Source organism: Chanos chanos, chromosome 7 (genome assembly GCF_902362185.1).
Source record: "Chanos chanos chromosome 7, fChaCha1.1, whole genome shotgun sequence".
NCBI classification, from domain to species: domain Eukaryota; kingdom Metazoa; phylum Chordata; class Actinopteri; order Gonorynchiformes; family Chanidae; genus Chanos; species Chanos chanos.
In genome coordinates, this window is record NC_044501.1 from 35,351,666 (window position 1) to 35,379,183 (window position 27,518).

Below are 27,518 nucleotides of genomic sequence, written 5' to 3' on the forward strand. Positions count from 1 at the left end.
TTTTTAAATCAACTGGTTTCCAAGCTAATGGTCTCCCGTATGCGTTCGCGCGCTGTGTTCGCCTAACACCTACAATCATTTGCCACAGTAGATATGAGATGTGACTTGAAAATTGCGATTTATATGTTTGTGAATGTGTGACGAATCTGGTGACAGAGGCAGACCACAACTTCTACTGTTAACAGTGTGTGAACACGTACGGAAACCAGGCTTGAAAACTATGTGGGGCATAAGACCGGGTCCTGTGTGAATCCACTGCTGACGCATACTAATAGTTTAGAGAAAATGCCTAGTTAACGTTACTGACCAAAATCCTTTCAGAAATATATGTTTTAATCTTGTCAGGTAAACACAGTAATATTTGGTGAGGTCAGCGGATTCACGTAGGACCCGGTCCCAATAAGACGAGGGGGGCGGGAATCAAGCGGTGACGATGGTCATCCAGCTGTTTCACATTTCAGACAATGCTATGTAGTAGAAGTAAAATTAACCTGGCCTACAACATTATGACGTGTTTATCCTTTTAAGGCCAATCTGAGTTAACCTAGTGCCTGTTTAACTAAAGCTATACACTGTCTTTTATAGAGGAAGCATTTGGTTCAACTGTGTTTCTATAGGCTTTGTAGCATATTCCACAAGCTTTTTATTCTACAGGTTCAACAAGCAAGTCAGTGCATTCAGTAGGTTGTTTCAGAGTCATTAGGCTCTTTAAATGCATTGTTGCAACAATAGAACAATGCGATGACGTTAAAAAGAAAATGTACTTTTGAATACTTAAGTATTTTTAAAAGCAAGTACTCCAGTACTTTAACTCAAGTAAAAATTGAACTGAACAACTTTTACTTGTATTGGAGTAATATTTGAGCAGGAGTATCTATACTTTGACTCAAGTAATGGAGTTGTTTACTTTGTCCACCTCTGCTTAAATCTCATGAAAATTGGAATAATGCTGTGTCGAGGAGAAATAGGAACATTTGTAAATGTCATATCATTTTATTGTGGATTTACCATCTATAATCATGTAATGCATTCACATAGTTTTACAATATTTACAATTTACAATTTTGTTATTTGGCAGACGCTTTCAGCCAAAGCGACTTACAATCAGTGCGTAGCAGTGGTAAGAGAGACCATGGGCGGAGATAACTTGACCGAGTGATCTGGTGTAGAGAGAGAAGAGGAGTGGACCAAGTACAAAACCTTGTGGGACTCCCGTGTGGAAAGGGCGGGGGAGGAAACCGATTCCCTCCAAGAGACCTGGTAGGAACGGTCGGACAGATAGGACTTGAACCATGCGAGTGCAGAACCCGCGAAGCCCAGCCCAGCAAAGGATGAGAGGAGAATCTGGTGGTTGACCGTGTCAAATGCTGCAGAGAGGTCTAGGAGTATGAGGACAGAGCTGAGAGAGTTCGCTCTGGCCAAGTGGAGCTCCTCCGAGACAGCAAGGAGGGCCGTCTCGGTGGAGTGGCCGGCTTTGAATCCAGATTGATTCTGATCCAGGAGATTGTTCTGCAGAAGATATGGAGAGAATTGGTTATATACTGCACATTCCAGGGTTTTGGAGAGAAATGGTAGGAGAGAGATATAGATCTGGAAATTGGAAACGATTGCAGTATGGATAGTGTAGAGCAGGAACTGAATTGGAATTACAGGAAATTCCACAACTCAGTCAGTTGTTTTTCCATAAATTCTACAACTAACTTGTTGGAAACTGTTTTCTACAAGGCTAGCACAAAATACTTTCCACTTACCAGTTAGTATATCAGTTTTAGGACTACGTTCAATTAATTTGGTGAATTATACCTTAAATACTCCAAGGGAAAACCTTGAATGCTCGTGTTAGTCCAAGAAAAGATGTCTGATATGCAATACCAGTTTAACACTGCGGAATTTATGAAAATAAGTCCACTTTAATTAATGTTTATATAGCCTTTGCTCCCAAATAAAATATGAGGTCAATATTAACCGAGGCTTTTTTTCTGTTGCACACATGAAAATTGAGAGTATCATAGGTTTCCTCTAACTAATCAGTATATGTAATCAGATGTAATTTTAATGTTTCATTATGTTTTTTTTAGGTATAGTATGTTTAGCATATTTTTTATTTTGAACTTATTATGAACCTTTGATTTATTCAAAGTTGATTATTATCCACATTCACATACATGCCATTACAATCTAAGCTTTTGAACACTGAGAATTTTAATCATATTCTATTTTATTTTATTTTATTAGAAATTGCCAGCATTAAAGGTATGTATTTGAGCATCATGCATGAGCTGAAAAAAAAGATTACAACATGTTGCCATGTAATTATCCACAATTTCAAATGTGTTATCAGACGGTTGTCTTCCACTAAATCATTAGCTCATGCGTATACCTTCCTTTTCTCCTTCTGTAATCCTTTTAACCTTTGATTTGACCTTTGACCTGAGATATTACAGATGTGATGTTTAAAAGCTTTTTTAAAATTCAAAATAAGTGTATAAGGGTTAATGAATAGTTTGGCTGGGCTTGATTTATACATTTATTTCAGAAATGCAAGCATATATTCAAATTTCAAAGTAAAATTTACGTTCCTTGTGTAATGTATGTGTATGGGAGAAACAGGAGGCTAACTGAAAGAAACAACTGTAAAAAAAAATGTCAGCACAATGCAGAACAGAAACCTGCATAATTTGTCCTCTTTTTGTCTGTCTTAGGCAGTGACATCAGCCATTATTTTGCAAGACTAAAAGTCAGATGTATGTCAGTAACGGTGAGGGCAAAGAAACTGACACTACTGAGAAATGCTAACATGTAGGGATACATACATACAGACGCATTATTGATTTCTTGTTCAACCCTGATTTCTGTGTCAAATACTCTCTCTTTATTTATAGTATTCACAGTATTTCTTTGTGGATTTTTCTGCTTGTTTCTAGATCCAAACAATTAGGCACACAAGTACATACATGTTATTTTTGGAATGAAAAGTAATCAAAACAAAAGTAATCAAAACTCAGTAATATCATAAATGGTGGTGACATGAAAAAAAAAAGTTTTAAATCACTGAGTTCTTTCCACAACAAACCACTCTGATGCTGTCAAACACAGCCATGTAGAGGAGGGGGTGAATGCACATGTTTAGTGTAGCCAATCCCTTCGATATTTGGTATGCATCGTACTGCAAACACGTTCTCTTCCTTGGAATATGGTGATAAGTTTGCAAAATGTGATAGGGAATAAAAGACAGGGCATAGAGAGTGCACACTGAGCCAACCAACAAAGCCACTTTCCTTTTCTGCTGTGACGTGATGGTGACACTTGTGAAAACCACCCTAATTAGACCTATGTATGATGCGAAAGTCAGCACTAGCGGTATCAAAAACCCAAGCACAGTCAGAGAAAGTCTGTAATTGAAGTACGGAATCTTATCTCCTTTGCTCTTAGAGACACAGAGGGTAATATTACTTTCATCTATGGGTTGTGTACTGGCATATTTGAGAACTGGTGAAGAGATAATAGCTACTATGACCCAGACTAACACACTGGTGATCTTGGCATGTTTAGGGCGCACATGGTTATGTGTGAAGAGGGGATGAACAATAGCTATATATCTGTTTACACTGATGCACAAAATGAAAAAAATGCTCGCGTGGAGGTTACAGGTGAAAAGGAAACGCTCAATTTTGCATGCAGCGACACCAAAGATCCAGTTTTTGTCATTTGAGTAGTAAGTGATGAGCAGCGGCAGGGTTAGTACATAGAGGAGGTCACTGATGATGAGGTTACAGGAGAAGACCACTCCAGTGTGCCAGTTCTGTCTTTCTTTTGTCAGCAGCAGGACCAGAGCAAAGACGTTGCCAAGAAATCCGATGCAGAATTCAACTCCATACATAGGAGGGAGCAGCTTCTCTTGAAATTCAGAGCTGCAGTTCAATGATGTGTTGAGCATTTTCCTCTCCCTCTCGTCCTCTGTTTGTGACACGCTGTACAGAAGGTCAGGAACACAATGGTGAAAAATGAGCTAGAGAAGTGAACAAGTGAGTGAAGAAAAGAACAAGATGACAATAAGTAACAAGTTTTATAAATATATATATATATATATATATATATATATATATATATATATATATATATATATATGCATTTCTCTGTCTCTAGAGAGGGGGGGGGGGGCAAAGAAGTTCACAAACTGTTAATTTTGACATTTCCTTCCTTCTAGTTCTTCTTTATTTTGATCACAATCTTGAAAATTGTGTGTGTAATCATTTACAGAAAACATTTAACACCTTGAAAAGTGTTCAACTATATCATAGCATATTATAGCATACTTTAATTTGGCCAAAGTAAACTGAATATGTATGGTCTGTGGATTCATACATGTCAGCACTTTTATACATTACTGACATCCAGCATAACTACATTTACACCACCATTCAACATTTTGAAAGTTTATCATGATCTTAGGAGCGTGTTAGGCAGTGCATTTATGTACTTCAAAAGTATTTGAAAGACGTTCGTGTACACGAGGTTGCTTTTTCTATCAATAAACACATGTGAGTCACAGAGCCACAGTACTTAAACTTCCACCTCCGCTATGGACAAATTAGTATCGCACCCCTCGATCACACACACACACACACACACACACACACACACTCTCTCTCTCTCTCTCTCTCTCTCTCACACACACACACACACACACAAACACACGTCACACATTCCCGTAAACCCTTGTAAGACGCATTCTCATATCCCAGAGAAGTTACTACCATAAAATTCACTAGGAAAATTTATATGCATTTCCGAGTCCTAAAAATTGCCCCCCGTACTGGATTGGCTAACAAAGCACTAAATCCCAATAGATAACTTATCATAACTTATCATTATCATTAATTTCGCACTGCATATAAACTGTGCGCAGAGTTGGCGAAGATAGAAGTTGTGTCTGCCAGATACCCTTCTTACACTGTCCTTCATATATATGCTTAACCACATCAGTTTTAACATTCAAAGTTATGGCTTTTCGATGTCCTTACTTTTAACACTATTCATTTTTGTCATGGTTCTGGTGGTTATCGCTGCTAAGACTGGTAAACCACGAGCACTGAGATCTAAATGGGAAATGAGTTAAATATGCACTGAACGCGCACAGTGGCTCTTGTCTCGCGGGCTCCGCATTTCTCGAGGTGCAGGAAATCAATGTCCGGTGATAGCCAGCCCTCCGCCTCTAGCTAGACACAGGAGGTCCAAATCGTCGTCCAGAAAAACCCGAAGTCTCATTCAAAAAAGCCGAGAAAAAAATTGAATTCGTAAACCGGAGTAGGGGAATTAAATTAAATTAAACTCTTCCTTCAGTCGAATTCTCCTAAAACGAAACAGCGTATCTCGTCGAAGACTGTTCACGTGCCTCAGCCAGGTACCTTTAAAGCAGTTGAAGCTCCTCTGTACAATTTCAGTAAAAAAGACTCTGTAATCTTTACTGTTGTGGCAAACTCAGAGACGTGGAGATGTGCAAATATTGAGGAGTGTGACTGACACAATGAGAGTTATCTCGCACTGTTTAGAGAAAACTCAACAAACAAACAAGCAAACACACACGCGCACTATTAACTTCTATCTACCTGAATGTAGTTTAAAACTTTATGCCAATTAAATTGGATTTCCATACCTTTCAGCGCGCTAAAACTGCATCTTCTTATCGTTCCGGGAGCGTCAGTTTCCTTCCTCTTCAAGAAATCCCGACGCACCAGCAAGACAAGACTTGTCAGTCAAGTTCCCACCCCTCGTGAGGACAAGTTCATGAGACGAAGTCTTTCGGTTAGACAGATCATTTTAGCGAATATAAGAGTACGACAGACGCTCAATACTAGGACCGCAATTCTGAAAAAAAAATGCAATGCAAAATGTCCCCTCCCTTTGTTTTATGCTTAATGTGTGTTGATGTAATTGCTTGCCTGCTCTGAGATTTTCTGCTCTGATTTCCTTTTGCATATATGCTTAGAGCCAGAAGTAAGTACAACAATTGTAATGATTATGTTTATAATGGTAAGATGTTTCAGATATCTGGTTCATGATACTATCAGTGTTGTAGTTAGTAAGTGAACCATCTCTCTGAAGTCATCGTCTTAATATTTTAAATTTTCAGAATATTTCAGGGTAGTTTTTTGTTTTAATATAGTATGAGGATATTGGTTTGATAATGCCAATAGAAAATTATGTGGGCTTTATTACGTATCATTAATATTATATAGCCTACCAGTTTTTTTGTCACAGTGCGTGCCAGCAGTACAGTACTATCACCACCAGAGGGCGGTAGAGAAAACACATTGAGTTTCGGGACTTTTCCATGACCCGACCACTCATTCATCTGAATCTTCAGCCACACCTGCTCATCATGCTTTCAGTTTCACCTTTTTTTGTCTAGAAAAGGCCTTGTTTTACATCTCTGTGCTCAGTTATGAATGACTGCTTGTATGAAATGAATGATGTTCTCCAGCTCTCATTGTGACCTGCTCTGTGCAGATGTAAATTCTTCAGAATCCTTGTGTCTTTGTCCACTGTTCTCCTCTCAACTGTGTTTTGCTTTGATCATTGTTTGATTACAGCCTTTGTTTTATTTGAATTCATGTCTTGTTCTTAGGCACTGCAAGTGCACTCAAAGCTGGGACCACTTACATCCTCTTATCCCAGTCACAGCCGCTCTCCTTTTAAAGTAGAAACTGATGCCAGCGAAATTGGTTTGGGGGTGGTGCTGACCCAAGAATTTCAAGGAATTGAGCACGTGGTGGCTAATGCCTCCCGACTGTTACGGGAGGCAGAATGGAATCACAGTGGTCCCTCGCTATAACGCGTTCACCTATCGCGGCCTCGCAGTTTCGCGGATCTTTTTTAGTGTAATATTGCATGCTTTTTTTTTTTTTTTTTTTTTTACAGCGCATTGTGTTCTGCGTCCTGATTGGCTGTAGACCATTGTCAATCAATCTCCTCCGTGCCGTGTCTCCTGTATAGTACAGAATGCGTTCAGCTTGGCAAATTTATATAAATCTTCGATCGCTAGCAGTGTGACTCTGAAGTGCTGTACTGTATGATTGCAAGTTTTCTCCCCAACAAACCCCACAATGTCGACGAAACGTTCTGCACCGTCAAAGCCACCTGTGGTAGCACCCAAAAGGCAGAGGAAGACGCTAACCATCGCACAAAAAGTTGGACTTCTGGACATGCTAAAGGAAGTTTTACAGCCTTAAAACATCTATAATAAATGTAAAAAATAAAGCTGACTACTTCGCGGATTTCGCCTATTGCGGGTTATTTTTAGAGCGTAATTCCCGCGATTAACGAGGGACCACTGTACTCAGTGTCCGAGAAGGAGTGCTTGGCCGTTGTACGGGCTGTTGATAAATGCCACCCATTCTTGGAAGGCAGGGTATTTGAGGTTTTCACAGAGCACGCTGCTTCAGCCTGGGTGTTTAACCACCCAAAGCCCAATTCAAGGTTGGTGGAATGGACTATCACGCTGCAAGATTTTGACTTTAGGGTGACTTACAGGAAAGGTCAGTGTAATGTAGTTCCTGATACGCTCTCTAGATCTCCTGCAGACCATGAGACTCTCAATTACAATGTTGTGTATCAGGCCAACAAAGACACCCATGTCCTTCCTGCTGGTTAGGCTGATACAGCTGCTGCCCAGAAGGAGGATCCTGAAGCTCCAGCCATCATTCGGTAACTACCAAAAACTCCCAGGGTTGATCACATACATTTTGAACTGGATCATGGCTTTCTCCTTAATAAAGTGCCCGACAAGCAAGCAGGTCACAAGTTGCAGCACTTTGTCCCAGCTAAGATGAGAAACCAGTTTTTACACTACTATCACAATAGTCCCTTGAGCGGTCATGTAGGGGGACTTAAGACTCTCCTCAGAGGTTGCCCACCTGCCAAGTGCTGGGAAAGATGTCATGCAGCATTGTAAAGAATGCTTAACTTGCCAGCAGTATAAACCCCAACTGACCAACTTATCAGGTCAACTGCAGTCTACTCCCGTAGTTGAGCATGGGGATATGCTTGGAATTGATATAATGTATCCATTCCCAGAGTCAAAAGCAAAACCAATACCTCCTTATGGTTGTGGATTACTGTAGTAAGTGGCTGGAACTCTTCCCCATGAGAGAAGCCAAGGCCCCCTAGAATAGCCATTGTAGCTGTCAGACAGTTTTGTGTTTATTTCATGGCACCTGTACACATTTTATTCTGTGTTCATTTGTTTTTTGTGATGTTGCCTGTCCCTTTAATTCACCTGTGCAATGTAGCGCAAGCTGTTGCATGTTGCAATATGGACATGTATTAGTGGGACACCTATCATTTAAAAAATGCCAGCCACACTACTCATGGGAAGTTGTTCTTTATCAAAGTTTCAAGTCAAGTTCACTTAACATTCGTTACTCACTCTCACTTTTTGGTTATGCGACCAATGAGGTACGTTTAAGTTTATTTAATATGATTGTGTTTATTTTTCATTTATGTTCTTTGAACTTGTGTATAAATTCATTTGTATGCTTTATTTAGTTCTCATGGCTTAAGTTTATCGGTGTATTCAACAATAAACTGCCAGTAAAGGAAACTCGTGTCGTCATTTAAACCGGAGGGAGCTACAGCCATCATCCTTACCAGTGAGGTCTTCACTAGGTGGGGAACCCCAGTGTACCTTATCCCAGACAGAGGGCCACAGTTTACCTTGTTGGTGATTCACAAAGTTTGTAAGCAGTGGGGGGTGCTCCAGAAATTAACCACCACCTTCCATCCCCAAAACAACTTATGAAGGAATCAACTGCACATTAAAGACCATGATGGTCCCTTATGTTGACAATCATCATAAGCAGTGGGACTGCTGGCTGTCAGCGTTTTGATTTACTATAAATACAGCCTGGCAGGAATCCACAGGTTTCACCCCTGCAGAAGTGGCCTTAGGCAGGAAACTGAAGGGACCGATGCAAAGACTTCCTCATTGGACTCCCAGTCCAGATCAAGATGGCTACACTTTGTCGCAAACCTGATATGGGTCAGAGCCCATCCACTGTCCAGGGCCGATGCTAGTTACATGGCAAAGTTGGCCCCAAAAATGGAAAGGGCCAGCCTGTAAGATTATAGTGACATCTGAACAGACATGGTTCATGATAGGAGAACTGTTTAACCTGATGGTCTTATTACCATAGATACAAAGAAAGCTTCACACCTTTGGCGCTGCATTACTGTTGGAGCCAAGAGCAATTGACTAAGGCAAAATACAACCGGTAATGGGCGAATGGCAGCCATCACAGACAAAAGGGGAATTTAGCATTAACACCTAGATTCTGATTTGCATCAAACAATGTTGTACACCTATTGTCTGTTTGCTTCATGGTATAAAAGGCCGATCACGGTAACAGTTCTCTGAGTTAAGCTGCGGCGCAAGCAGACGTGGTGCCAGATTCCACCACCACCAAATAAAGCTGTTCTCCAAGCGCGCTTTTGCTCCGGTTTGTTTACTTGTAAAATCACAAGAAAATCCAACAAGCCATAGTCCTAAAGCAGTTAGGGTCCATCAACTGCCTGGTAGTTTACCCTGACAGTCCAGAGCAGGGAGACACCTATCATGTAGAGAACCTGAAAACATGTTATGGCCCCAAGGTGCTCTCTGTTACACTTTTGGAGGGGGGAGGGGTATGTAACCGCCACAGTGGCCTGTTATTACATGTCTATGTGTGCTGTGAAAATGTGTAAAATGTGTATGTGTGTATATGCGTGTTGCGCATGGGAAGAGTAGTATTTCCTCAAGCCACTAGGTGAGAGTAGCCAGCCACTCAGGGCAGTAAGAGACAAAAGAAGAAGACAGAGACCAGGGACAGGGGAGCTTGGGTGTGACTGGAAGGATTGGTTCTTTGTTAGAAAAAAAACGAGTGAACCAATGGATAGGAGCTGCGTTGATAAACTTGCGTTTATTGTTCAGCACATAGAGGACTTTTTTAAATAATGGATGAATTGCCTGCCGGGAATCAGTCAAGAGGCCTACCTCCCTTTGTTTGACTGGAACCATAACTGGATTAAGTATAGTCATCCTCATATTCATCTGTTCCACTACTCATCCATCCATCTTCATCATCCCATTGACCGATTATTTCTCCAGTTTGGTGAGACTGTGCCTTTTTGTTCCACGTGTTGGAGATCTCTGAATAACAAGCTAATCTCACTGACTTTTGCTACCTGGGCCTCACTATGGACATGTCATGAATCATTTGGACATTGTTTGACTGCATACTGCATATTTTGTAAATTGTACATTTTTTGGGGCGGTTTTGTTTTCTTTCTCTTCCTCTCACATCTGGAAAATATAAGATCATTGTGCACCTCAATCCTGTTGTGTATATTGTGGTATCAACATCAAAGCCCCCTTATATTTTTGTACAGCCTTCGTTTAGGTAAAGCCTTTTCTGGTGGTTATAAGACTCTGAGACTTTCTGTCCATCTTTATCACAACACAACAAAAATTTTGCACACACATACGGATTCACCAAAGCAACTATCTGAAAAATGAATACATAATTTTGACCTGAGCATTACAGGACTCACTTTACTAAGCAGTACAGAGTGCCTGAGATCCTGCATCTTCTTCAGTCTGATCTTTACCATCTGCTGTAATTCTGTCTGTGTCCTCTCCACCTGAGACTGCACACAGAGACAGTAAGAGACTTGAGAACTGCTTTTCATTGATGCACTTTCTGTTTCTCTTTTTTTTAGTCTGAATCTGAAGTCAATCCTCAAATTCAGAGTGATCAACAATAATATATTTTATCTAATATAAATACTTTTTGTACATTAGGTACTGGAGCATGTAGAGTATGAAGGTATCAATAGCGCATAAAAGACGATGCAGGCAACATGTTAACAGGAAGTCTGTCATCATAACAACAAAGGTCACTGTTTTCTCTCTCTCCATCTATCTTTTGTTTCTAACCTTCCTCTTGGCACTCTCCTTCTCCAAAGGAACAGTACTATGCGACCTGTGTATATGTGTTTCTTTCCTACAGGCAATTAGTAATTGCCAGCCAAACTGGCTTTGCATGGTGATTGTTTCACATCTTTTTCCTGAAACCTGTCCCTTATCCAGTTTCTAGGGTAACATGTGAACATTTTGATGAATATTGTATGATGAGCCTGACTGTAAATAACCTTTCACTGAGTTTTACAGTTATTTTTGTATCTCCTTTTTTATGTTTATATCTATTGATTTACGATTTCTGGAAAAATGGAAAACGCGCTTTTATTTTGAAATTCAGTTGCGCTATCTAGTGTACATGCGCAATCGTTAATAGTAGCAGCGGTAAAACGGAGAGTTATTACGGATAAGGTGTTGGCTGTTTTCTTTGCATTCTAATGTTTAGCACCCGGCTGAGGGGCACAAGGTTAGTGAGTCTGTGTTTGTTTGGTTGTTTTGTGTAAGAGTATATTTTATGTTTGAAAACAATGCAGATATATCGTTTTGTGCTCCCCTCTTTTGGTCCCGTTAAAACAAATGCGATGTAGTTTAATTTAAGCAATTTAGCGTACATTGTTTGATTTTACCGTTTATAATCTTCTCTGTAGCTTACATTCTTTTTTGTATGCCAAGAAATAGTAGCATAGGTAGCTTTCTGTTGTATTTCATGATGTATTAATGTAAATGTTGAATTGTATTTTCGTTTGTTTCTTCCGTCAGCTCTTACGGTGTGTTTGTAAGGAATATATGGCCAATAAAACAAATTTCATAAACCACCCGTTGAAGACCAGGACCTTAAATCAGCCAGGGATGCTATACTGACTTCTTGTCTGACTTCTGTGAAGAACATGTGTTTGATTTCTCAGGAGTGTGAACCACTCCTCATAGTTGTCATTTTTCTGTCTGTCCTGTCTTACAACAATGAACAAAAACCATATTTCATCAGTGTTTCAAATGTGATTTGTTTTCCTTTTTTTCTGTTAAACGTGACTTTTATGTGAAATCCCTTGAGGGACAAGCTGAAAGACCCGCCTTCTAATGCAATGTATTTTAGAGTTCAGTAGGTTTCCATTAATTACCCTTCGTATTACGCTCCTGGAATTCTGTGACAGTATACGATAAACACAAGACAAGGTTAGTAGGTTTTTTGGGTTTTTTTTTGTTTTGTTTTTTTTTATATAAAGAAAGGGAGGGAGGTTAGGCAGTGGGGGGACAGGTGGGTTCTGAAGAGATGGGTTTTTAGTTTCCTGCAGAAGCTGGCAAGAGATTCCGCAGTCCTGACTGAGTGAGGGAGGTCATTCCACCACTGCAGAGAAGAGGCGTGGTCGGGAAGAACGGCTGCCAGGTTCCCGAAGTAAGGGTACCGTCAGCTGACCAGAGGTGGTAGAGGGAGGGCTCTAGCAGGGATATAAGGAGTTATCAGAGACTGAAGGTATGATGGGGTGGAGCCTCTTGTGGCCTGGTAGGCCAGCACCAGTGTCTTGAACTGGATGTGGGCTGCTACCGGAAGCCAGTGGAGTACAGTAAGGAGCAGAGTGACATGAGAGTGCTTTGGGAGGTTGAATACCAGATGTGCAGCGACATTCTGAACAAGCTGGAGCATCCTGATGGCGAAGGTCGGCAAGCCAGCCAGTAAGACGTTGGAGTAGTCGAGGCGGGAGATGACAAGCGCTTGGACCAAGAGCTGGGTCACCTGCTGCGTCAGGAAAGGGGCGAATCCTCCAGATGTTGTAGAGGGAGAATCTACAGGATCGAGTGACTGCCGCGATGTGCCTAGAGTAGGTCAGCTGGTTGTCAAGGGTTACGCCAAGGTTTTTGGCTGTTCTGGAGAGGAACACCACAGATCCCTCAATGGTGATTGCGGTGTCGATCGTTGGGGAGTTCTTAGCGGGAAAAAACAGAAGCTCAGTTTTCTCCAGGTTGAAATATGGATGGAGTCTGTCACTGAAAGACTGATCAGTGAAAGATCAGAGTAGAATATAGTTTGAGCTTTCCTGTAGGTTTCCTGTGAATAACCAAAATCTGGTCAGAAGTATCAGATCATCCCATCCTCGTCAATGTTCCTTTCTGGGGCAGCCATGGTCTAAAGGTTAGAGAACTGGGAACTAGAGAACTATGACTGGAGAGTTGCCGGTTCGATTCCCAGGCCCAACTTCCATGGCAGTGTGCTCTTGAGCAAGGCACTTAACCCCAATGCTCCCCGGGCGCTCACCAAGGAAGGCTGCCCACTGCTCCTGCGTCAGTGTGTGTGTTCACTACTGGTGTGTTGGATGGGTTAAATGCAGAGGACAAATTCACTGTTCACAGTGTGTGTGTGCAATCACTGAAACTTAAACTTAAGTACAGTTAATTCCCTTGTAGTTGTGTTCAGCTTACTTGTAGATTGTTTTTCATCTTTTATAACTATGAACTTCTCATTTATTCAAAGTCGACTTTTTCGTTTTATAATTGTTGTGGGTACACAGTCATATTTCGCAGTATGATGAACTCAGTTCACAATCAAGAACAAGAGGAAGCAGGTTCCTGCAGGTTTTGTTTGCAGATCTCTGTTTTTTCATTGTAGGATAGACAGGAATGTGGCACTGAAAATAATTAATTTGCTTTCCTACTGTGATCTTTTGCTTATGAGGTAGTTAAACCTGATTGATGCACTAACTGTAAGTTGCTTTGATTTCAAAAGCCTCTGCAAAATACCAAATTGTAAATCGTAAGCTCACTCAAAACATACAACTGTCAAAAAAAGTCATCTTAATACAGTGTACCAACCTGCATAATTTGTCCTCTTTCTGTGTTGGGCAGTGACCTTAGGCAGAAACATGAATCTATAACTAAAGCTGTACATCATACATCACATCAGACAACTTGCAACTGCACAGTAATGCTGTTATTTAAAATTATTAAAATTTAAAATGAAAAAAATCCATCTGAAAATCAGGTTAAAGATCCCGAATCAACCAGAAATCTGCGCTCCATATTTGAGAAGTGGTAAAAAAATGTAAATTATTTGAAGTTAACTGTTTTGCAAGACTAAAAGGTGGATGTATGTATTCCATCAGGATGGTTTGATGCTATGTATCTGGTGTGTTCTTATTGACTTTGTCAGCAACCCTGTTTTCCGAGTCAGACATCAGAAGCTCTTTATTTACAGCCATTTCTCTCTTTGCTTTGCTGTGTGGTTGTTTTTGAAATCTAGACCCAAAAAAATATGCACACAAATACAAAAAGGACATAAACACATGTTGTTTTTGGAAATAAAAACAAAAAGTGATCGGAATAAAAGTTATCAAATGTCAGTAATATCACAAATGTTGATAAAAAAAAATTGTAAGACTTAAGTTTCTGAACTCTTTCCACAACAAACCACTCTGATGCTGTCAAACACAGCCATGTAGAGGAGGGGGTGAATGCACATGTTTAGTGTAGCCAATCCCTTCGATATTTGGTATGCATCGTACTGCAAACACGTTTTCTCCTTCAGATAATGGTGATAAGTCTGCAAAATGTGATAGGGAATAAAAGACAGGGCATAGAGTGTGCACACTGAGCCCACCAACAAAGCCACTTTCCTTTTCTCCTGTGACATGATAGTGGTACTTTTGAAAACTACCCTAATTACACCTATGTATGATGCAAAAGTCAGCATCAGCGGTATCAAAAACCCCAGCACAGTCAGAGAAAGTCTGTAATTGAAGTACGGAATCTTATCTCCTTCGCTCTTGGAGACACAGAGGGTAATATTATTTCCCTTTGTGGGTTCTGTACTTGCATATTTGAGAACTGGTGAAGAGATGATAGCTACTATGACCCAGACTAACACACTGGTGATCTTGGCATGTTTAGGGCGTACATAGCTATGTGTGAAGATTGGATGAACAATAGCTATATATCTGTTTACACTGATGCACAAGATGAAAAAAATGCTCACGTAGAGGTTACAGGTGAAAAGGAAACGCTCAATTTTGCATGCAGCGACACCAAAGGTCCAGTTTTTGTCGTTTGAGTAGTAAGTGATGAGTAGCGGCAGGGTTAGTACATAGAGGAGGTCACTGATGATGAGGTTACAGGAGAAGACCACTCCAGTGTGCCAGTTCTGTCTTTCTTTTGTCAGCAGCAGGACCAGAGCAAAGACATTGCCGAGAAATCCGACGCAGAATTCAACTCCATAAACAGGAGGAAGCAGCTTCTTTTGAAATTCATAGCTGCAGTTCAGTGATGTGTTCAGCATTTTCCTCTCCTTCTTTGGCAGAGAAAGAGAGAGAGAGAGAAAGAAAGAGAGAAGAAAACAATATTGTTTTTTCATTATTTTGATCATAACTTTTCTAAATGTAAATAAAATCATTTACGTAAAACACGTCATGCATTGAAAATGTTATACTGTACTACAGTACAGTGTGGTATACTGTAAGCCACAAGAAAACAAACAAAAAAAATCAGATGAGTATTTACAGTCTGTAGATTATCAGCACTTCTATGTACCCTTAAAATTCAGTATAATTACATTTATACCGTTATTCTACATTTGGGAGTTTATCGTGATCTAAGGACTGTTAGGTAGTGTGTTTTGTGCATTTCAACAGTATTTAAAAGTTCAAGTGTAAGAGATTGCTTTTCCTGTCACCAGCAACATCTGCGTCTCACAGGCACGAGACTTACAATTTCCGACCACAAAATTCACAAGTCACAGAGACAATCATTAAAACACAAGACACGGAGCAATATGCACTGATGTGAGTAAACAGTGCCACTAAAATAATTTACTGAAAATATCCATTCGTATATTTACGTAGACAACTAATGTAAGTGTACCTCACATTCTTTTCAATGGGAAAATTGTAATGCATTTCCAGAGCCCCGGAAATTAAAACCCAAACATGCTAAAACAACACCAAGTCCATTGTAACTGACACAACTGTATCAACAGGTAGCGTACCTTATCACAATACAAGCTAGTTCATGAATTCCTTTCCCAAAGGTTGTGCGCGCAGTCGACAAATACAAAAATAGTGTCTGTGTCATGCCCTTGTTAGGTTGTCCTTGTTCAATAGTCTTTATTAAAAACCAGTTTAACACTTAAACATATGACTTTTATGTCTTGACCTACCTATGTGCTTACGTTTTGGACACAAAATACTTTAGGTCTTCATTGTGGATGTGATCATCGCTTTTCAGTGTTTCATTTTAGAAAACCACGAATACTCAGAACTAAAAGCGACACAAACTTGAACTACACACAGGACATGTAGCTCTTTTCACACTCAGTTGCTTTCAAAGTGCAGGAAACCATAAGAGGTTGATGGCTCGCTCTCAGCTCCTCGCCTGGCGCAGATGGTTCAAAACTGTCTTTGTAATTAAAAAAAAAAAGTTAACCGAAGTAGGGGTAATAAATGGAACTGTTCGTGAAGCCGAATTTTCATAATCCGTGACGGGAAAGACTGTATGCTAATAAAGTAAAGAATAGGAACCAAATTACAAAATAAATATGTAAAACTGTAATGGTTACTGCTGTAAATTCAGTTTGGAGACGAACGTGTTAGGCGTAATTGACATACTGACACCCTGTCACTCACACTGTCCTCGGCTATAGTCTGCTGATAATAACTCAAACTTCAGAAATTAGCGGGGTTATTAGAGGGGAGTAGCAGAGTCTTTGGGAGAAACCAAACAACCTCAGACGTTCACTTAACGGCATTGGGAGAAAAGAAAGAAAGAAAGAAAGAAAACCCTCAGATAAGTAGCCTAACGAATGAATGAGTGAATGGACTAGCTAGGCTTATCACCTATCACCAACGTGAGTCTGAAATAGCTGCAGTTCCATAGCGCTCAGCAATATAACCTAAGCTGCCAATTTTCAAACGTGCATTGCAAACGCCTCTCTTTTGTTTCTCATTTAGAAAAACAGATACATCTATATGACTAGACTTGTCAGCCGCATTCCCTGACCTTATAGTGATTCATGAAACAAACTCTTCAGACAAGCCACATACGTTTAGGGAATATGGAAATATGACGGAAGTTCAGATGAGAGGATGCTGCGGGTACAAAATTCTGCGCATAAACAACAGTCGCACCTCGAAAACGGAAAGTTTAAACGGAACGTCTATGTTTAATCTCACTATTTCTCATCTTAACCGCGGCCCGAATATATTTTGTTTCCACATGGAGGCAATATTCTAGGCTACTACTGATTTGACGAAATATCGGAAAGTCGGTCGCAAAACATTTGAACTAGTGTGCTGGCGACAGATAAGTGGATCAGACAGTTGTTTACTATTGCTTTTAACAAAATCCGTGTGTGATAAGTGAAAAGCATGTGACTGAGTGGTGGCACGAGATTTTCATATTTACATATTTTCATATTTGTACTTTCGTTACGATACACACCGATCCTTGGCCAAACCCACATCACATGTCTGCAGCTGAACACTGATGAATGAGTGAATTTAAATACAACGCAAAATGTCTACTCACCCTGGGCGCACTGCTGGTCGTGACTGATCTTTTTCTCTTTTTTCCACCAGCGCACAGGAATAGAACTCTCACTGCTATTGGTGAGTTAGATCTCTTCACTGTCAATGATAACCTGCACAGCTTCCTAAATCCACTTTCATTTCCGCGCCGTGATGTCATATGTCTTGACATTGCGGTGATGCTTTAATGCATTTCTGTCTGTTTCATGGTGTTTTAGACGGTAGTATCACAAAACCCCCGAAGATCAGAGAAAAATCGGATGATTTTTTTGTTATCAATATGTGGAGGAAGAGAAAGACACTTACAATTCATGTGATACTCCTGTTTATTGTAGAGAACTCTTAACCCTTATGAGAAGAAGAAAGTGCATGATTACAGAAAATAAATGTTGACATTCCAATGGATATTTAATTGAACTGATTATTAACTGAAGTAGTGGAGAGCAGGTATGGTTGTCACACAAGTTGTCACAGAGCTCATAACTCGTAAACTAGAGGGCGCTGTGACCAAATTCAAGTACAAAAATGTGCATCCTTATGATCAGTGAGCCCCCATCTTGGTCCTGCAAGTTAAAGTTATGATGGTGAGAGGTGACCACAGAGTTGGTGTTTTTAACCAATAAAAACATTTCTGATGTGATGAGCAACCCCATTATTAATACGTTAATGCAAAGTTGTTGAAAGTTAGCTCAGACACCCGGGAAGGGCTCGGAGTAGAGTAGTAATGTGCTGCTACGCCACATTGAAAGCAGCCAGTTGAGGTGGTTCGGGCACCTAGTCAGGATGCCTCCTGGGCGCCTCCCTGTGGAGGTGATCTGGGCACGACCAACTGGGAGGAGACCCCGGGGCAGACCCAGGACACATTGGGAGAATTATATATCTCGGCTGGCCTTGGAATGCCTTGGGATCCCCCAGGAGGAGCTGGTGGATGTAGCAGGGGAAAGGTATGTCTGGGTTACCCTCTTCAGCCTGCTGCCACTGCGACCCGGTCCCGGATAAGCGGCAGACAGTGATGATGATGATGATGATGATGATGAAGTTCAAAGTTGATTTTTACTTCTTTGTTGTTTAAGTCTCTGTTCCACGAGGAAACCTCCTACTACATCTTTCTTGAGCTAACAACTTCAATCCAGAGAAATGTCATTTTTTTTTTGTGATAACTTAGAAGAAGTCCTGAGAAGGCACAAGTTTGGTCCAGAAGATATATGGAACTTGGACGAAACCGGTGTAGTCACCATACACAGTCCTAACAAGATCGTGGCATGGTGTGGTTGCAAACAGGTCATCTCAATCCCACCAGCAGAAAGAGGCTACGTTGATGACAGTCACCTAGGGAGTGTCTGCAACAGGTAACAGTCTTCCACCATACTCCCTATTTCCCTGAGTCAAGTTCCACGATCAGTTCATTGCAAAAGGACCTGTTTGATATAAAGGAGAAGTAAATCCAATGGGCTGGATGAAGGAATGACATTTTGAGAACTTCCTGCAATGTGTTGTCCAGTATGTTGAGGCATCAAAGGAGAAGCCATCCTCATTGCTTCTTGGTAATCATGAATTTCAATGACTGTCCAGTGATGGCCTCAGCCATGCCCAGGACAATGGTGTGGCCACGATCTTGTTCCCTCTGCACTGATCTCACCATCTCCAGCCATTTGAGCCGTTAAAGAAACACATATGCACCATCTGTGAGTCCTGGATGCTGGGAACCCTGGGAAGACAATGAGGTTGTTACACAAGTTGTTACAACACCAGGTTTAAGGTCAGAGGAATTTATCCTTTTAATCTTGATGTTTTTCTTCCACACAGTTAATATTTAAATCATTTTTTAAAATGTGTTGATGCAGAGATATACAAGTGAAATGTATATATTTATATACACATGTACGACAACCAGTCCTTGTCTACCCTACTAATTAGGCCTTCACTTATTAAATTATGCTCTTTTCCAGTGAGAGAAAATCTTGCAGGATGTGTTCTATGCTTCATTCTTGTCTTTGACTGCATTTTGCACGAGGACAAACTGGTCCTGTTCCACTTGCGGTTGAAGGGTCTGTCCCAGGTGTTTTCCAGTGTGAGGGCAAATTCTGAAATGTAGTTCTAAATAGAAAGAGATGCAGTTGCGGTCAGCTGTATGTGTCTTATATCTCATGAAAATTAGAATAATGCTGTGTCGAGGAGAAACAGGAACATTTGTAAATATCATATCATTTCATTATGGGTTTACCATCTATAATCATGTAGTTCATTCACATAGTTTTACAATATAGATCTGGAAATTGGAAATAGCTGCAGTATGGATAGTATAGAACAGGAACTGAATTGGAATTACAGGAAATTCCACAACCCAGTGAGTGTGATTCCATAAGTACTACAACTAACGTGTTAGAAACAGTTTTCTACGAGGGTACTTTAAAATACTTTCCACTTACCAGTCAGTAAATCAGTTTTAAGACTAGGTTTGATTAATTTGGTGAAATATACCTTAAATACTCCAAGAGAAAATGCCCGTGTTAGTCCAAGAAAAGATGTCTGATATGCAATACTAAGTAAACGCTGCCGAACTGATAAAAATAAGTCCACTTTAACTGACGTCTATGTAGCCTTTGTTCCCAGGCTCCAATTGGAGAGCATTTGTTTGATCTTTAAGGAGTGTGAACCCCTCCTCCTAGATGTCATTTTTTTTCTGTCTTTCCTCTTTTACACTCATTTTAAAAAATCATGCTTCATTAGCAGTTCAAATACAATATGAGGTCCATGTTAACCCAGGCTTTTTCTCTTAGACACATGAAACCGCTCTTGAAGAAACTCAGAGGCCAGCCAATTAAATCAACATATTTAAAAACTGAGAGTATTGTAGGTTTCCTGTGGCCAGTCAATATATGTAATCATGTAATTTTAATGCCTCAGTTTTTTTTTTAGATATAGTTTGTTTAGCGTATTTTTTATTTTGAACTTATTATGAACTTTTGATTTATTCAAAGTTTATTATTATCCACATTCACATATGTGCCATTACAAGCTAAGCTTTTGAACACTGAGAATTTTAATCTTACTCTATTTTATTTTATTTTATTTTATTAGAAATTACCAGCATCACAGGTATGTATTTGAGCATCATGCATGTACTGAAAAAAAAAGATTACAACATGTTGCCATGCAATTATCCACAATTTCAAATGTGTTATCAGACGGTTGTCTTCCACTAAATCATTAGCTCATACGTATACCTTCCTTTTCTCCTTCTACAATCCTTTTAACCTTTGATTTGACCTTTGACCTGAGATATTACAGATGTGATGTTTAAAAGCTTTTTTAAAATTCAAAATAAGTGTATACAGATTAATGGATAGGTTGGCTGGGCTTGATTTATACATTTATTTCAGAAATGCATGCATATATTCAAATTTCAAAGTTAAATTTACGTTCCTTGTGCAATATATGTGTATGGGACAAACAGGAAGGCCACTGAAAGAAACAACTGTAAAAAAAAATGTCAGCACAATGCAGGAGAGAAACCTGCAAAATTTGTCCTCTTTTTGTCTGTCTTAGGCAGTGACATCAGCCATTATTTTGCAAGACTAAAAGTCAGATGTATGTAATTCATCAGTATCGTTAGGGCAAAGAAACTGACACTACTGAGAAATGCTAACATGTAGGGACACATACATACAGACGCATTATTGATTTCTTGTTCAACCCTGATTTCTGTGTCAAATACTCACTCTTTATTTATAGTATTCACGGTATTTCTTTGTGGATTTTTGTGCTTGTTTCTAGATCCAAACAATTAGGCACACAAGTACATACATGTTATTTTTGGAATAAAAAGTAATCAAAACAAAAGTAATCAAAACTCAGTAATATCACAAATGGTGGTGACATAAAAAAAAAGATTAAATCACTGAGTTCTTTCCACAACAAACTGTCCTGATGCTGTCTAACACAGCCATGTAGAGGAGGGGGTGAATGCACATGTTTAATGTAGCCAATCCCTTCGATATTTGGTATGTGTTGTACTGCAAACACGTTTTCTTCTTTGGCACATGGTGATAAGTTTGCAAAATGTGATAGGGAATAAAAGACAGGGCATAGAGTGTGCACACTGAGCCCACCAACAAAGCCACTTTCCTTTTCTCCTGTGGTGTGATATTGGTACTTTTGAAAACCACCCTAATTAGACCTATGTATGATGCAAAAGTCAGCACCAGCGGTATCAAAAATCCAAACACAGTCAGAGAAAGTCTGTAATTGAAGTATGGAATCTTATCTCCTTTGCTCTTAGAGACACAGACTCTGTACTGGCTGTACTGGCATAGTAGAGAACTGGTGAAGAGATGATAGCTACTATGACCCAGACTAACACACTGGTGATCTTGGCATGTTTCGGGCGCAGATGGCTATACGAGTAGAGGGGATGAACAATAGCTATATATCTGTTTACACTGATGCACAAAACGAAAAAAATGCTTGCGTAGAGGTTACAGGTGAAAAGGAAACGCTCAATTTTGCATGCAGCGACACCAAAGGTCCAGTTTTTGTTGTTTGAGTAGTAAGTGATGAGTAGCGGCAGGGTTAGTACATAGAGGAGGTCACTGATGATGAGGTTACAGGAGAAGACCACTCCAGTGCGCCAGTTCTTTCTTTCTTTTGTCAGCAGCAGGACCAGAGCAAAGACATTGCCGAGAAATCCGATGCAGAATTCAACTCCATACATAGGAGGGAGCAGCTTCTTTTGAAATTCATAGCTGCAGTTCAGTGATGTGTTGAGCATTTTCCTCTCCCTCTCGTCCTCTGTTTGTGACACGCTGTGCAGAAGGTCAGGAACACGATGGTGAAAATTGAGCTAGAGAAGTGAACAAGTGAGTGAAGAAAAGAACAAGATGAGAACAAGTTTAAAGTATTATATATATATATATATATATATATATATATATATATATATATATGCATTTCTCTGTCTCTAGAGAGGGGGGGGGGGGGCAAAGAATTTCATAAACTATTAATTTTAACATTTCCCTACTTCTAGTTCTTCTTTATTTTGATAATTGTGTGTGTAATCCTTTACATAAAACATTTAATCATTGAAAAGTGTTAAACTATATCGTAGTATATTATAGTATACTTTAATTCGGCCAAAGTAAACTGAATACGTCTGTGGATTCATATATGCCAACACTTTTATACATCACTGACAGGATAACTACATTAACACCACCATTCTACATATTGAAAATTTATCTTGATCTTAGGAGCGTGTTAGGCAGTGCATTAATGTACTTCAAAAGTATTTAAAAGACGATTATGTATACGAGGTTGCTTTTCCTATCACTAACCACATTTGAGTCACAGGGCAATAGTGCTTAATCTTCCGACCACTCCCGCTATGGATAAATCAGTACCTCACGCCACTGCTTGCAGACTCTCTCTCTCTCTCTCTCTCTCTCTCTCTCTCTCTCTCTCTCTCTCTCTCTCACACACACACACACACACACACACGTGTCACGCATTCCCATAAACGCTTGTAAAACGATTTTTTTTTATATCCCAGAGACGTAAGCATCATAAAATTCCTTGGGAAACATTTATATGCATTTCCGAGTCCTAAAAAGTTGACCCCCAGATTGGATTGGCTAATACAGCACTAAACCCCACGAAATGGACAAGGTTATTTCAATACATAGTTTATCAGAACACAAACTAACACGGAGTTTTCCCTGTCTTAATTTCGCACTGCATGTAAATTGGAAGCGGAGTTGGCGAAGATGGAAGGTGTGCCGGCCAGATACCCTTATTACACTGTCCTTCATGGATATGCTTAACCACATCAGTTTTAACATTCAGAGTTATGCTTTTCGATGTCCTTACTTTTAACACTATTCGTTTTTGTCATGGTGCTGGTGATTATCGCTGCTAAGACTGGCAAACCACGAGTACTGAGATCTAAATGAGTTAAATATGTACTGTACGCGCACAGTGGCTCTTGTCTCGCGGGCTCCGCATTTCTCAAAGTGCAAGAAATCAAAGTCCGGTGACAGCCTGCGCTCAGCTCAACCTAGACACAGGAAATCCAAATTGTCGTCCAGAAAAACCCAAAGTCTCGTTCGGAAAAGCCGAGAAAAAAAAAGAATTCATAATCCGGAGTAGGAGTATTAAATGAAACTCGAATTCTCCTAAAACGAAACGGCGTATCTCGTCGAAGACTGTACACTTGCTTCAGCCAAGTACCTTTAAAGCAGTTGAAGCTCCTCTGTTCAGTTCCAGTAAAAAAGACACGAAACTGTAATGGTTACTGTTGTGGCAGATTCAGAGAGGTGGAGATGTACAAATATTGAGGAGTGTGACTGACACACTGACAGTTATCTTGCAATATTTAGGGAAACCTCAACAAACAAACAAGCAAACACAGACACGCACACACACACACGGACAAATAACTATCATCTACCTGAATGTTGTTAAAAACTTTATGCCAATTAAACTGAATTTCCATACCTCTCAGTGCGCTAAAACTGCATCTTCTTATCGATATAGGAGCGTCAGTTTTACATCTGCACAGAGCAGAAATCCCGATGGACCAACAAGACAGGAGTTGTCAGTCAAGTTCCCTCCCCTCTTGATTCCAAGTTCATGAGACGAAGTCTTTCGGTTAGACAGATCATTTTAGCGAATATATAAGTACGATGGACGTTCAATACTAGGATGCTGCTGGACCGCAATTCTGAAAAAAATGCAATGCAAAATGTCCCCTCCCTTTGTTTTATGCTTAATGTGTGTTGTTGCAATTGCTTGACCTGTTCTGCGATTATCTGCTCTGATTTCCCTTTGCATATATGCTTAGAACCAGAAACCAGAAGGTAAGTACAACAATTATAATGATTAAGTTATTAATGATAAGATGTTTCAGATATCTGGTTCATGATACTATCAGTGTTGTAGGTAGTGAGTGAACCATCTCTCTAAAGTCATTGTCTTGATATTTTATATTTTCAGAATATTTCAGGGTAGGTTTTTTGGTCTAAGATAAAATGAAGATATTGGTGTGATAATATCAATAGAAAATTATGTTGGCTTTATTACGTTTTATTAATATTATATAACTTACACTTACCAGTTTTTTGCCACAGTGCGTGCCAGCAGTACAATACTATCACCACCAGAGGGCGGTAGAGAAAACACATTGAGTTTCGGGACTTTTTCATGACCTGACCTCTCACTCATCTTACTCCTCAGCCACACCTGCTCATCATGCTTTCAGTTTCATCTTTTTGTTTGTCTAGAAAAGGCCTTGCTTTACACCTCTGTGCTCAGTTATGAATGACTCTAGCTTGTGTCAAATGAATGATGTTCTCCAGCTCTCATTGTGACCTGCTCTGTGCAGATGTAAATTCTTCAGAATCCTTGTGTCTTTGTCCATTGTTCTCCTCTCAACTGTATTTCGCTGTGATCATTGTTTGATTACAGCCTTTGTTTTATTTGAATTCATGTCTTGCTCTTAGGCACTGCAAGTGCACTCAAAGCTGGGACCACTTACATCCTCTTATCCCAGTCACAGCTGATGACCAATAGAATTCTGAGTCTGAACCAAAAGACACATGCAGCTGGGCTTTAAATGTTCTGATGCTCCAAATGTGATGTACTTCTTGTGACACCACTATTTTTGTCTTGCATGAATTTCTGTTTTCTATTTCATACAGTAACTTTACAGACAGAAAACAAAATCAGACCTGCAGACCGTGCAGCCCCACTGAATGCACTTAAGAGGAAGGGGGCAATGTAAGTGTGGACAGAAAAGTGGCAGAGTGCTTTTGAAGATCTGAAACAAGCCTTATTGACTGCTCCCATTCTACCTCCCCCGAAATGTCCGCTCTTCTTTTAAAGTAGAAAGTGATGCCAGCGACATTGGTTTGGGGGTGGTGCTGAGACAAGAGTTTGAAGGAATTGAGCTCGTGGTGGCTTTTGCCTCCCGACTGTTACGGGAGGCAGAATGGAATTACTCAGTGTCCGAGAAGGAGTGCTTGGCTGTTGTACGGGCTGTTGATAAATGCCACCCATTCTTGGAAGGCAGGTTTTTGAGGTTTTCACGGAGCATGCTGCTTCAGCCTTGGTGTTTAACCACCCAAAGCCCAATTCAAGGTTGGTGCAATGGACTATCACACTGCAAGTCACTTTAGGGTGACTTACAGGAAAGGTCAGTGTAATGTAGTTCCTGATACGCTCTCTAGATCTCCTGCAGACCATGAGACTCTCAATTACAATGTTGTGTATCAGGCCAACAAAGACACCCATGTCCTTCCTGCTGGTTAGGCTGATACAGCTGCTGCCCAGAAGGAGGATCCTGAAGCTCCAGCCATCATTCGGTATCTACCAAAAACTCCCAGGGTTGATCACATACATTTTGATCTGGATCATGGCTTTCTCCTTAATAAAGTGCCCGACAAGCAAGCAGGTCACAAGTTGCAGCACTTTGTCCCAGCTAAGATGAGAAACCAGTTTTTACAGTACCATCACAATAGTCCCTTGAGCGGCCATGTAGGGGGACTTAAGACTCTCCTCAGAGTGTTGGAGGTTGCCCACCTGCCCAGTGTTAGGAAAGATGTCATGCAGCATTGTAAAGAATGCTTAACTTGCCAGCAGTATAAACAGCACCTGACCAAGTTATCAGGTCAACTGCAGTCGACTCCCGTACTTGAGAACGGGGATATGCTTGGAATTGATAAAGTGTATCCACTTCCAGAGTCAAAAGCAAAACCAATACCTCCTTATGGTTGTGGATTACTGTAGTAAGTGGCTGGAACTCTTCCCCATGAGAGAAGCCAAGGCCCCCTAGAATAGCCATTGTAGCTGTCAGACAGTTTTGTGTTTATTTCATGGCACCTGTACACATTTTATTCTGTGTTCATTTGTTTTTTGTGATGTTGCCTGTCCCTTTAATTCACCTGTGCAATGTAGCGCGAGCTGTTGCATGTTGTAATGGGGACATGTATTAGTGGGACACCTATTGTTACGACCCCGTCTAGGGTGGGGTGAACATAAATGCATGGGAGAAAACCTCCTTCTCCTGCCACCCGAGTGAACCTGAAAACACCAATACTGACACCGATATAAAATAGTCAGCTTTTTATTACTCTATATATAACTATTTACAAAACACAAAAACTTCGGGGGTGAGCCAGGCCACGAAAATGCACTATTAACACCTATTTACAAGTTTCATTGAATGTGGACTCACGAGTCCACATCATTACCACAAGAGTTCAAAATAACTAAAGACGTGGCAGCAGAAGTTAAACGGGAGGTTCCGCGCCAGATGTGTCCTGCGCAGCCGTCGTCTTTTAAACTTCCCTGTTCTCCAGCCAATCGTAACCCGCCAGCAAATCTGAAAAGAAAAATGGGGCGGGGAGCGAGAGGGAGAGATAGCCGCAGAGGGAACACCCAAGCAGTAAAAAAAAATACGTCCAAGGACGTAACACCAGAAACTAACCACTGCTTACCATCTCCAAACCAACTTTATGGAGGGAAGTTTCTCAAGTTTTAAGTTTCAAGTTTTATTGTCATTCACTAGATAACAATGTGGACATCATTATCAGCAATGAAATTCTTGGGCTCGGGGCCAGCTCAACTTACAAGTGTAGCAGTTAAATAAAAATAATAATAATGAAAGAACAATAAAGGTAAATATCGGAGTAATATAGGGAGATATATAAGGGAATATATATGTACATGTGCAATAAATAGAATGTACAGAACTGTAGAAATATAAAAATTTAAGAGATATAAGAGTAGGAGTATAAGAGTGTGTAGTGGATGAACAGTCCTGAGTCGAACAGTCTTAAAGTGCATGTGCAACAGCATGTGCAGCAGCATAGACAGTTGTGGTGTACACAGTATCGGATGGGGTAGATGAACAGTGCAATATTGAGTGGGTATGCAGTGCAATGTAATGTAGACCTCTTTCAGTCTAAAGGTCCAAGCAATGTGTGCATGTGCGTGTGTGTGTCTGCTGCACTTTAAAGACCATGATGGCCCCTTATGTTGACAAACATCATAAGCAGTGGGAC

The 27,518-nt window shown here is 40.3% G+C and overlaps 2 protein-coding genes and 1 pseudogene across 2 annotated transcripts; all 3 read right to left on the reverse strand.

Annotated features, from left to right (window-relative positions):
• Positions 1 to 3,043: 3,043 nt before the first annotated feature.
• Positions 3,044 to 3,937, reverse strand: LOC115816268 (P2Y purinoceptor 11-like). Its single transcript, XM_030779234.1, has one exon. It carries the CDS (start codon positions 3,935 to 3,937, stop codon positions 3,044 to 3,046), a length of 894 nt encoding a protein of 297 aa, XP_030635094.1.
• A 10,387-nt stretch (positions 3,938 to 14,324) lies between these two features.
• Positions 14,325 to 15,218, reverse strand: LOC115816270 (P2Y purinoceptor 11-like). Its single transcript, XM_030779235.1, has one exon. It carries the CDS (start codon positions 15,216 to 15,218, stop codon positions 14,325 to 14,327), a length of 894 nt encoding a protein of 297 aa, XP_030635095.1.
• Positions 15,219 to 21,353: 6,135 nt separating this feature from the next.
• Positions 21,354 to 26,296, reverse strand: LOC115816271 (P2Y purinoceptor 11-like; annotated as a pseudogene).
• Between the last annotated feature and the right edge of the window lie 1,222 nt (positions 26,297 to 27,518).